Source organism: Pan paniscus, chromosome 9 (genome assembly GCF_029289425.2).
Source record: "Pan paniscus chromosome 9, NHGRI_mPanPan1-v2.0_pri, whole genome shotgun sequence".
Taxonomy (NCBI): domain Eukaryota; kingdom Metazoa; phylum Chordata; class Mammalia; order Primates; family Hominidae; genus Pan; species Pan paniscus.
Window position 1 is genome coordinate 37,160,996 of NC_073258.2, and position 13,340 is coordinate 37,174,335.

Sequence of the window (13,340 nt, forward strand, 5' to 3'; positions counted from 1 at the left end):
TTATGTCATGAGACAAGGGATTTTTTTGTATTTCAAATAGTTTTTGTCTAATATACTGTTACTGTATAAAATTCAGAAATAAAACCATTTTGAAGAAAGCCTTATCCTATATCACTAGATGCCACTAGAGAGTTATATGGGTCTCTGGATTCTACTATAGAAGACACTTTGGTTCCGTTATTTCTGGCAATATGTATATGTTTGTGGTGCTAAAATGGAAAATTTTGAAAAGTCCATTTCACAAATAGCTTCCTTTTTTTGGTGTACTATGGTTTTCACAGCTTTATTGAGGTATAATTTACATACCATAACATTTACCTATTTTAAGTATTCAATGATTTTTAATAAATATATGGAGTTGTGCAGCCATCACCACAATCCAGTTTTAGAACACATTTCTGTCACCCCAAAAAAGATCCCTGCTGCCTGATTGCAGTCATTTTTTTCCTCCCGTCTCTATCCCTAGACAATCCGGATCTGTTTTTTGTCTCTAAAGTTTTGCCTTTTGTCTATGTTTCATATAAATAGAAGCATGTAATGTTTGGTCTTTTGTGACTAGATTTTTTCAGATTTAGCATGATTAAGGTTCATCCATGTTGTAGCATTTATCAGCTGTTCATTCCTTTTGTTACTAAATTATATTCCATCATTATGCGTTTTTACATTTATTGCTAAATCTTTGTATTATATCAGAATTTTTAAATTAGTGAATGGAATTATAGATTATAGTTTTATTCAATAGAAGTTTCTGTGGTGATGGAAATGTTCTGTGTTAAACTGTCGAATACAGTAGCTACTAGACTTAATGTAAGAAGCCAGAGGGATGTGTGGGTGGTTGACCTTGTCTAACTGGGCCCTTCTCAAACTCTCCTACTCATGCCTTCATCCCATAGGGCAGGACCTCAACTGGCCTAGCAACCAGGTTGCCTCAGGTCTTTGGCCATGCAAATATTATCCTTCTTTGTGTGTGTGTGTGAAGTGAAAAGGGATGACAAACACTGACTAGGGGTCCCTCCTCTACATTCCCATTCTGCTGTAGGTACTAATTGGATGGGATTGTCATTGCCTGCTTGTTGTACTGTTCTTCAATCAGATTAGGAACTTCTTGAAGCAGGTCTGTCTTATTTTATTACTATTTTTATCATAGTGTCGCACACAGTGTCATTCACATGAGCAGCTAGTAAATACTTGTAGAGTCAACAATTGAATTATTTTTGTTTCTGATTATTGTTGTCATTATGGTTCAACATAGCACTAAGAAGAGGAATTTTTCTTTAATGTTCATGTTGATCTGATAACTTGGTCTTACAGATAAAAACTAGCTCTCTTCCACCACCACCACCACACACATCTTTTACGTAAAGACTTTTATTCTTAATTTTTGGCAGAACAAAATTATTTTGTGAAAGCCTCAGGACTTATTCTATTAATAAAATAAACATCACCATTAGCTGTGTTTGACCAAGGCTATGCTTAATATCTAGAATTTAAAAAGAGAAAGGGAAGCCTCCGTATACTTCAGTCCTCAGCTCTGGCAGCTGCCCATCGGACAAAGGAACAGGACGATGATGCTGGCGTCGGTGCTGGGGAGCGGCCCCCGGGCGGGCCTCTGCTCTGGCCCCTCCTGGGGCCCGCACTCTCGCTCTGGGCCCGCTCCGCTTCCGCCACTGCCATGGACCACGAGAAGATGGTGCAGGAACACTCCAGGGCTGCCATCTCTTTCTTCAATCAGTCAGCTATGAACCTGACAGCTGAGAAGCCATCTGTCATCTCACGCTGTCCAGGACCCTCTATCCTAGCTGCTGAGTCTTTTCCACTCTTCTCCACTTTAAACTCTTTGTGGACAGAACCTTCTCTTTTTGTTGTTTTCATACCCAGTGCTTAGTACAGTGCCTTATACATTAATGTTTGTTGAATGATCTGGTAGAAATGACAGAATATGGAATAAATGTGTCCTGATTCTGGTAGAAATGACAGAATATGGAAAAAAAACGTATCTTGATTCAGGTAGACATGACAGAATATGGAATAAATGTGTCTTGATTCTAAATGGTTGTATAGCTAACATTTTATTTTTACCTAGAGATGTTGTAAAGTGTTACATAAAGATGTATGTGAAGCATTAACACTTCCAGCCCCATGACTTCAAAAATATATATCTATACATTTAAAATTTTCCTGAGAGTCAGAGAGATTAAGTAACTTGGTCAAGATCACTAGTAACTGTCAGAGCTTGGAATCAAACTCATATTTGAATTAGGAGAGGTTCCTTGTAACTACTCTGCCAAGGAGTCTTTCTAAGTTATAGCACTAAATTTTTGATCACAGCTGAAACTCAGTAGATTTGAAATATTCATGGCTCATTATTTGCTCTCAGAGTTTTCTTTTGGCATTTACATGATATTTGATTATTGAAAGATAGAACTTTGGTTTTGTGATGAGTTAGGGGTAATGCTTCCATATGTAATATTACTATGTTTTTAAAACTTCCCTGTGATTTATTGGTAAAGTTTTCTGTGTTTCTTTTCCCCACCTCCCTCTCTTTTGTCCTCTCCTTTTTTCCTTCTCTCTCCTCCTGCTTTTCTCTTCTACCCTCTCCCTTGGCATTCTCATCTAGCTAACATATATGTCTGTGTTATGTGAATAGATATAGTTTTTTAAAAAAGAAAAAAAGGCTATCTTTTTAAATATCAGAAGCATGCTACAAATCAAATGTTAGAAGCAAAAGAAATGTAAAGGATAATTTGATGTATACCTTATGAGGAAATAAGGATTCGTGAAGTTATCGTGTTTTTTTCTAAAGCATTTTAATCTAAAATTCATTGGGTATGGTGCATTGGCCATGAAACCTGAGGAATGGGGATGGGAATATAAAACATTTAAGTGTCCTGTCCGTATTGTGAAGAAGCTCATAGTCTAGTAAATAGAGGAAATCACAATTTAAAAAAGTAATTAGCAGTAATATAACATTTTATATGCAATTTGTGATTTTTAAATAAATTAGACCTACTATAGGAATCTGGAATATGAACAAAATTATGTAGGTCAAGTTACTCAGAGAAAGTTATATAGCTGAAGTCGAATCTGTAGTTCTTAAAGTGTAGTTGGAATTTGAATACTGATGAACACAAATGATGATATAGCATCATTTTGTTTTTCTGTGGCTAGAGTCTGTTTTCTAGGCATCTAAGAGGTATTTAATTGCTGGGTTTACTAGTTCTATAGTTTTTCCCGTGATTATAGCAGAAATCTTTGAGGGTATGCTTTTTTTCCCTTTTGAAGTGCAATCTGTTTTAACCACTAAAACATTTAAAGAAGTATGTAAGATGATATGATCTGACACTGTAGCTTTCTCTATGACATACAAAGGTCATTTTTGGTCTCTTCCTGCATATCTTACCAGCCTAATCTCTCGTCACTTCTCTCGCATACTATTTGCCAGTTTCTCTGAAGTTTCCTGTTCTCTCTGCCTCCAGGGCTATAAGTGTATTACCTTCTACCTGGATCACTGCCTGTTTACAGATTGTCTCCTCCTCACCTCTTCAGGCTCAGATTAGGTGGTCATTGTATTCTAGGAAGCCTTTTCTCACCTTACAAAAACTGAATTAGATGCCCCTCCTGAACATTCCCAAAGCATCCTGACCTCACCTTATCCTGCTGTATTTTCCAGTTTACTTGTCAATGGATATTAAGCAAGCTTCTTGAGGTCAGGAATCTTAAATCTTTGCTGTTATTACTGTCCACTGCTGTATCCTCAGTGCCTACATATGTATATATATTTTATATGTAATATATAAATATATAATACAAATACGTGTGTGTGTGTATATATATATAAAATATATTTATATAATTATTATTATTATTATTTTTTAGACAGAGTTTTTGCTCTTGTTGCCCAGGCTGGAGTGCAATGGCATGATCTCGACTCACTGCAACCCCCTTCTCCCAAGTTCAAGTGATTCTTCTGCCTCAACCTCCCGAGTAGCTGGGACCACAGGTGCCCGCCACCTGTCCTGGCTAATTTTTGTATTTTTAGTAGGGACGGGGTTTCACAATGTTGGCCAGGCTGGTCTTGAACCCCTGGCCTCAGGTGATCCACCCATCTCGGCCTCCCAAAGTGATGGGATTACAGGTGTGAGCCTACACGCCTGGCCACCCCAATATATTTTTAATAAATGTTTGTTGACTAGGGACATCTCTTTGGAGTTAGACAAAGGACCTTTTAGGTGGTAAATAAATATCATCTAACATACCAATTTATTTTTAAAAATAACTTATATTAGTGTCTCTGAACTATTTAACCTGAAGATATAACTATCAATTTGATCATCTTGGTACACAATGAAGTACTTTCTGTACTGTGAACGTTCAGAGCATATTTGTTAATTTAGTGTTTTAGATTTTCTTTCATATTCTCTTATGATGCTTGCCTGTTAATATTGCTATTCCAGCTATTTTTGGTGTGTGAGGAGGTGTATTTATATGTTACATATTTTTTATCCCCTTGTTTTTTATTCTGTTTTTGTGTTAGGGCTATCTCTTGTAAGCTACATTTACCTAGATTTTATTTTCATATCCATTTTGATAATCTCTACTTTTAATGGGTGATTTTAATCCATTTATATTTATTGTGATTACGGATACATGGGGACTTATTTCTACCATTTTTTGTGCACTTTTGTTTTTATCCTTTGCCTTTTCTTTCCATGTGCCTGCCCTCAGTTAGATAATCACTTTCTTATTTTTCCTCTGTTTTTCTAATGCTGTAGATTATATTTCTGTTTTTAAATTTTAAATTAAATTTTGCCAATAAAGTTTAGTATTATTCAGTATTTTTCTCCTATTATAAGTTGATGCAAAAGTAATTGGGGTTTTTGAAAGTAAGGTGGTAAAAATAAAATTACTTTTGCACCAGCTGAATATATCAAAGTTGTTAGCATGCCTTACCATCTAAACATTTCCTTACCTATCTTATTATTTTTTAGAGTTTGAGTTTTACACTTTTTAAACCCTCAAACATTACTTTAAAAATACTAGTAGTTAACATTTTAGTAATTTTCACAATAACTTGTTTCTTATAGCCCATGGGTTCCATCTGCTTCCACTTTTCTTCTTGATGAACTGCATCTTGTAAGAGCTTTTTAAAGAGATCTTTAATAGGTGGTAAAATTTCCTAGCCTTTATATATCTAAAGAATACTTCTCTTTCATTCTCAAATGATGGTTTGGCAGCATACAAAATTCTAGACAGTTATTTTTCCTCAGTTTTTTGAAGATATTACTTCATTGTTTTCTGACCTCTGTTGCAGCTGCTGAGAAGTGTACTCTCAGTCTTTCCATTGAGGTAATCTGTTTTTTTTCCCCTTTGATAGATTTTTAAAAGATTATGTTTTTATCGTTGATAGAATGCGGTTTCTTTACATTGTATCTAATATGGATTCATGTTTATATAGTCTAATACTCTTTTTTCTGTTTAATTTTTTATCAAGGTATAACTTGCATAAACTTAGGCTCAATTAAATTTTATATACATGTATACCCATGTTACCACCACCTAGATCAAGATTTAGAACATTCTTAGCAAGCTACACAGATCCGTATGCCCCCTGCTAGTCAGTACACCTATCCTAAATTCATTCAAAACTCTTTGATGATGAGAGTATACATCTCCAGTTCTGGGAAATTCTCAGCCACTATTTCTTCAGGTATTGCTTCTCCACCAGTGCCTCCAGTGTCTTCCCTCAGAACTCCATTAGCAAACATTGCAGCCTCAGTCTTTGTCACTTAACTGCTCTTTTCTGTTTTTTCGTTTTGTTTTGTTTTTTGTTTTTAATGTTTGTATCTTTTTGTCTGCCTGTATGAAATTCTGGGTAGTTCATTAGTGCTACCTTTCAATTTACTAATTCATACCTTCACTATTCCCTGTCTAGAATATATTCTGTTGTTTCTTTTTATTTCAATTACTTAATTTTTCATTTTTAAGACTTCTAATTCGTTTTTTTATTTCTACCTGATACCATTTTTTAAAATTTCTTGTTCTTGTGATGGCTCTTTTACTTTCATTTATGTTTTTGGATGTCCTCAAGTACTTATTTTACAATCTTTGACAGATTGCACTAAATAAATTGCTTCTGAAAAGAATTTTTGTTACAATTACTGATTTTGTGGCTTGCTTTCTTAGCATTTGATTTCTTCGTGTGTCTCAGAACTTTCTTGTGCAATTTACTTTTAAGTGGAAAGTTTATGTTTTAATGTCTTCCCTCCTACGCAGTCCCCCCTCGATCCTTGCCACCATCCAAGGAATTTTGCAATTGATATTGGGGATATTGGCAGATACAGCCCTGGAGCCAGAGGGTGGCTTGACTTTGTTCCTGGTACTGAGGCAGTATTCTGGTCCCCACCTTCCTAGACCCATGGTTGCTGATTAAAATCATAGTCTCAGTCAACAGGTTTTGATTGTGCATTTTATCAGCCTCACATTATGAGTAGAAGAACCCTGACTTAGCTCTAGCTTCAAATAGTGAATCTGATTTGAGTCCCCTATATCCAACAGACTACTTTTAGTTCCCTTTAATCCCCAAAGGAAACTGTTGTACCTCTTTTCCCCTGTTTGCTTCAAACCTGCTCCTAAATCCAGAAGCTAGTAAGCCTGGAACTTCAGGTCTTCCTCCATATTTTTGAGTTTCCAGATATTTTCTGTTGCAGAGAAGTGATCTGTATTTGACTTCAGTTGTGTCTTTGATTTTCTCTTTTTATGCTTTATATGCTTTATTCATTTATACTGTGTGCTGCCAACAGGTTTTTTGAACTTGCCCTAAGATGTGAACCCAGAAGTACTGTTAATTGTAAAACTTTTCTTCAGGGAATATAGTCAAAATGTTTGAAAAAGTAAGGGGGATATGGAGTCTGGAATTGATTTGTTCAGAGGTGGATACACATTTGTTGCTGATGTCTTTAAGGTTGATTTCATTTTTACATGCTCAGTAATCTTTGTAATAGCTTTTTTATTATCACAAGTATAATTTATGTCCATTATAGAGCTTTTGGAAATTACAGCAAAGCATACACATACACACACACACACACACACAAACACCCACACATAATGAGAATTACTTGTATTTCCACAACCCAGAAATAGCTACGGAATATTTTGGTATTTATTTATGTTTTATTCATATGTACATATATACATAGTAATATTTATATTTTAAAAAACAAAACAAACCCAGTCTTGTTTTGTAGGTGAAGTGGTGAGTGCTGGAGATGCATTATGTGAAATTGAGACTGACAAAGCTGTGGTTACCTTAGATGCAAGTGATGATGGAATCTTGGCCAAAATCGTGGTAAGTTTTTATTTTAATTTTCTTCAACAGGATGAAGATTTCTTGAGTGGAAAGTTCATTGTAGTAAAATTACCTTTTATTTTTGCCTCCTTATTTTTAATGTGTATTGTCTACTACATAATACATTTTTAGTTCAAGTGTTTAAAATGTTTTAGAGTTAAGGTCTAATAGCCTATTTTTCTGTATTTTCTAAATTTTCTGTAATGTGCGTTATTTTTATAATGGAATATTAGAGCTTATGTGAAAAGTAAGTGAAATAAAATGCGTAGAGCTACATATGGTAGAAACATGACTATTTAGCATTGTGTGGTATATTCCCTGATTGAGCCAACCAGCGTGTTTGTTTCTTAACTTCCAGAACCTTTACTAGGTAGTATGGTGGAGCATCTAAGACTGTGGACTCTGGAATCACCCTGCTGACTGATTCATGTTATATCTAAAAAGTTCTGCCAGTTATTAGTTACGTAATGATTAGCAAATTCTTCAACCCCTGTGCCTTTTTCTTCATGTTAAAGTAGAGATGATAATAATACCTACTTCATAGGACAGTAGGGAAGATTGAGAGAGTACATATATGCTCATCTCAAGACCTGTTACCCAATTGCTCAATAAATGTTACTTTTCCCATTATTACAACTGTTTCCTCAGCTCTTGGTGACCATTAGTCCCCAAGTCAGTCTGTATGTTTGCCTAATAATTTGTATTGGTTGGTTGCAACTGGATAATAAGTATCCATTTGTGCCTCTGGAGTTCGATTTGTACAGATGAGCTGCATGTCTATTAGCAGTCCCTTGTGGATGTGTTTTTATTTCTGAGCCACCAGCTTACCTCTGCTTTGAGCATAGATATAACACCTTCCTTTGTATATTCTATTCAAAGACTACACTTCAGAATGCTATACTCTAACTAGGTGCAAATCTACAGACAATTTTTTATTTGTTTTTCTTTCTAGAAAATCCTCTTTTCCTTTTTTTTTTTTTTTAGCCACTTACGTTGTATTTTTAACTTCTAATATGTCAAACTCCTTTACTTGTCATCTCTCATATTAGATACTAGATATAACATTCCAGGTTGAAACATGTTGATAATACAGTTAACTTCCTTGTAGGAATATGAATCAAAGCCTAAAATTTCTGTACATTTGTAACTAGGAAAATATAAATATTCATACCAAAAATAGTTTTCTTGACTAATTTATGCAGCATATTGAAACAGATTGCTTGAATTACCATGTAATAAACCCAGCTACATTTTATTATGTGTGCTTTTGGCAAACTGTGTTCTTGGCCCCAATTCTGGATTGTTTGGCTGTGGAAATCTTCCAGAATTGATAGCATTTTTCCACTTAGCTGCTGAGTAATACATTTCAAATTGCTAACCATGTCAGTGGGTCAGCAGTGCCAATTCATCTGGCCCCTATGCTCTGAAAAAGGTTGGGAGTGGGAGTGCATATAGTTGATAGTGGCTTTGGTGGCACAGCTATTTTCTTGCCAAAGAAAAGACTGTATATTTTAGGCCTTTGTGGCTTTATTATTATTCCACATGCTTTTTGGATAATATTTGGGAGTCTCTTCACAACAAGATGTTGCAATTTTATCAGGGACAAACTAGTAAATATTTTTTTCTTCTGTTTTTTGTTTTTGTTTGAGACGGAGTTTTGCTCTTGTTGCCCAGGCTGGACACGATCTTGGCTCACCACAACCTCCGCCTCTTGGGTTGAAATGATTCTCCTGCCTCAGCCTCCCAAGTAGCTGAGATTACAGGCATGTGCCACCACACTCAGCTAATTTTGTATTTTTAGTAGAGACGGGTTTCTCCAATTTGGTCAGGCTGATTTTGAACTCCTGACTCAAGTAATCTGCCCACCTTGGCCTCCCAAAGTGCTAGGATTACAGGCATGAACCACCATGCCCTGTCAAAACTAGTAAATTTTGATACAAAAATACTTCAGTTATTATACATTTAAAGATCAGTTCATCAGCTTATTCTTAAAGTTAGTATTTAGCAAATTGAACAGCAGCTGTTTTAAATGATAAATTAATAAAGTAGAATCTTAGGATGACATATTTGGAGGGTTTATTAGAGGTTCTCTAATTTGGCTTCCAGTGTATTTGGGGTTGCTGTATAATTTGGTACACCAATTAGGATATTTGTGAGGATGAAAAGGGTATAAGATGTCAAAATTATTTACATTTATGTAATGTTTGCAATGTATTTATTGACTAGCAATATATTTATTGATAGATTTTTATTGATAGACCATTATTCAAAACAATTTTCAAAAGTAGAATTTTTTCTAAAAAATAACATCCATGGATATTAAACCAAATTTCTTTTTTAATGGTTTTTTAATTGATCATCTGAATACTAAAAATAGCAGAATAATTATTCTTGGTACTATTCACCTTCTTCACTTGGTTTCTTCACTTTATCTCACTCAAATACTGTCATTAGTATTTTTCTAAAGAATGCATTTTTAAATATTACTGTATTCGTTAGATACCCCTTCCCCACCCTTATTTTTTCATTAAGTTGCCCACAATCCCATTCAAAGTTGCCTTGTAATGGTTTGAAAGTTTATGGTTGAAATTTGAAGTTGTAGAGGCTTCAAATGATTCTTCTGTCTAGACCGTGATATTTTTAATTGAGAAAATAGCCTCTCAGAGCTCAGAGCAGTTCTATTAAATGGAAGATATTCTCAACTCTAATTTTTTCTTTTTTAAATGTTTATTTATTTATTTATTTTATTAGTAGTAGTAGTAGTAGTATACTTTAAGTTTTATGGTACATGTGCACAATGTGCAGGTTAGTTACATATGTATACATGTGCCATGCTGGTGTGCTGCACCCATTAACTAGTCATTTAGCATTAGGTATATCTCCTAATGCTATCCCTCCCCCGTCCCCCCACCCCACAACAGTCCCCAGAGTGTGATGTTCCCTTTCCTGTGTCCATGTGTTCTCATTGTTCAATTCCCATCTATGAGTGAGAACATTCGGTGTTTGGTTTTTTGTCCTTGTGATAGTTTACTGAGAATGATGATTTCCAGTTTCATCCATGTCCCTACAAAGGACATGAACTCATCATTTTTTATGGCTGCATAGTATTCCATGGTATATATGTGCCACATTTTCTTAATCCAGTCTATCATCCATGTCCCTACAAAGGACATGAACTCATCATTTTTTATGGCTGCATAGTATTCCATGGTGTATATGTGCCACATTTTCTTAATCCAGTCTATCATTGTTGGACATTTGGGTTGGTTCCAAGTCTTTGCTATTGTGAATAGTGCCGCAGTAAACATACATGTGCATGTGTCTTTATAGCAGCATGATTTATAGTCCTTTGGGTATATACCCAGTAATGGGATGGCTGGGTCAAATGGTATTTCTAGTTCTACATCCCTGAGGAATCGCCACACTGACTTCCACTATGGTTGAACTAGTTTACAGTCCCACCAACAGTGTAAAAGTGTTCCTATTTCTCCACATCCTCTCCAGCACCTGTTGTTTCCTGACTTTTTAATGATCGCCATTCTAACTGGTGTGAGATGGTATCTCATTGTGGTTTTGATTTGCATTTCTCTGATGGCCAGTGATGATGAGCATTTTTTCATGTGTCTTTTGGCTGCATAAATGTCTTCTTTTGAGAAGTGTCTGTTCATATCCTTTGCCCACTTTTTGATGGGGTTGTTTGTTTTTTTCTTGTAAATTTGTTTGAGTTCATTGTAGATTCTGGATATTAGCCCTTTGTCAGATGAGTACGTTGCGGAAATTTTCTCCCATTTTATAGGTTGCCTGTTCACTCTGATGGTAGTTTCTTTTGCTGTGCAGAAGCTCTTTGGTTTAATTAGATCCCATTTGTCAATTTTTGGCTTTTGTTGCCATTGCTTTTGGTGTTTTAGACATGAAGTCCTTGCCCATGCCTATGTCCTGAATGGTAATGCCTAGGTTTTCTTCTAGGGTTTTTATGGTTTTAGGTCTAACGTTTAAGTCTTTAATCCACCTTGAATTAATTTTTGTATAAGGTGTAAGGAAGGGATCCAGTTTCAGCTTTCTACATATGGCTAGCCAGTTTTCCCAGCACCATTTATTAAATAGGGAATCCTTTCCCTATTGCTTGTTTTTCTCAGGTTTGTCAAAGATCAGATAGTTGTAGATATGCGGCGTTATTTCTGAGGGTCAAACTACCATCAGAGAATACTACAAACACCTCTACACAAATAAACTAGAAAATCTAGAAAAAATGGATAAATTCCTCGACACATACACTCTCCCAAGGCTAAACCAGGAAGAAATTGAATCTCTGAATAGACCAATAACAGTATCTGAAATTGTAGCAATAATCAATAGCTTACCAACCAAAAAGAGTCCAGGACCAGATGGATTCACAGCCAAATTCTACCAGAGGTACGAGGAGGAACTGGTACCATTCCTTCTGAAACTATTCCAATCAATAGAAAAAGAGGGAATCCTCCCTAACTCATTTTATGAGGCCAGCATCATCCTGATACCAAAGCTGGGCAGAGACACAACAAAAAAAGAGAATTTTAGACCAATATCCTTGGTGAACATTGATGCAGAAATCCTCAATAAAATACTGGCAAACCGAATCCAGCAGCACATCAAAAAGCTTATCCACCATGACCAAGTGGGCTTCATCCCTGGGATGCAAGGCTGGTTCAATATATGCAAATCAATAAATGTAATCCAGCATATACACAGAACCAAAGACAAAAACCACATGATTACCTCAATAGATGCAGAAAAGGCCTTTGACAAAATTCAACAACCCTTCATGCTAAAAACTCTCAATAAATTAGGTATTGATGGGATGTATCTTAAAATAATAAGAGCTATCTATGACAAACCCACAGCCAATATCATACTGAATGGGCAAAACCTGGAAGCATTCCCTTTGAAAACTGGCACAAGACAGGGATGGATGCCCTCTCTCACAACTCCTATTCAACGTAGTGTTGGAAGTTCTGGCCAGGGCAATTAGGCAGGAGAAGAAAATAAAGGGTATTCAATTAGGAAAAGAGGAAGTCAAATTGTCCCTGTTTGCAGCCGACATGATTGTATATCTAGAAAACCCCATCATCTCAGCCCAAAATCTCCTTAAGCTAATAAGCAACTTCAGCAAAGTCTCAGGATACAAAATCAATGTACAAAAATCACAGGCATTCTTATACACCAATAACAGACAAACAGAGAGCCAAATCATGAGTGAACTCCCATTCACAATTGCTTCAAAGAGAATAAAATACTTAGGAATCCAACTTACAAGGGATGTGAAGGACCTCTTCAAGGAGAACTACAAACCACTGCTCAATGAAATAAAAGAGGATACAAACAAATGGAAAAATATTCCATGCTCATGGGTAGGAAGAATCAATATTGTGAAAATGGCCATACTGCCCAAGGTAATTTATAGATTCAATGCCATCCCCATCAAGCTACCAATGCCTTTCTTCACAGAATTGGAAAAAACTACTTTAAAGTTCATATGGAACCAAAAAAGAGCCCGCATCGCCAAGTCAATCCTAAGCCAAAAGAACAAAGCTGGAGGCATCATGCAACCTGACTTCAAAGTATACTACAAGGCTACAGTAACCAAAACAGCATGCTACTGCTATCAACTCTAATTTTTTCATATTGAAATAGTTATGACACATTGTGAGGAAAGATAGTTTATATTCCCCATGAATCAAAAGCTAAATTGTTACATCCACTTTATGCCTTTTAAACTTGTTTTTTTTAAATACAGACACCATCTTGAGGTGCTGCATGATAATTTTGATCAGTTGGATATAATTTACAGATTTGATAAATTATTGATTTGGTAGCGATTATATTGGATACCATCTCTGATGTTAGACTACATTTAAATCCTGCCTCTGCTACATACTCGTCTTGTGATCTTGAGCAAGTTACATAACCTCTTCGTGCCTTAATTTTCTCATCTATAAATGGGAATAATGATAGT

The 13,340-nt window shown here is 35.6% G+C and overlaps 1 protein-coding gene across 2 annotated transcripts in view; it reads left to right on the top strand.

The window, feature by feature from the left end:
• Positions 1–13,340, top strand: part of PDHX (pyruvate dehydrogenase complex component X) — a 79,449-nt gene that overhangs the window by 23,934 nt on the left and 42,175 nt on the right. For both annotated transcript variants that reach the window (XM_003830374.5, XM_008955851.4), the window contains exon 3: positions 7,248–7,348. In XM_003830374.5, the coding sequence (XP_003830422.2) occupies positions 7,248–7,348 (101 nt within the window). The remainder of the gene's footprint in view (positions 1–7,247; positions 7,349–13,340) is intronic.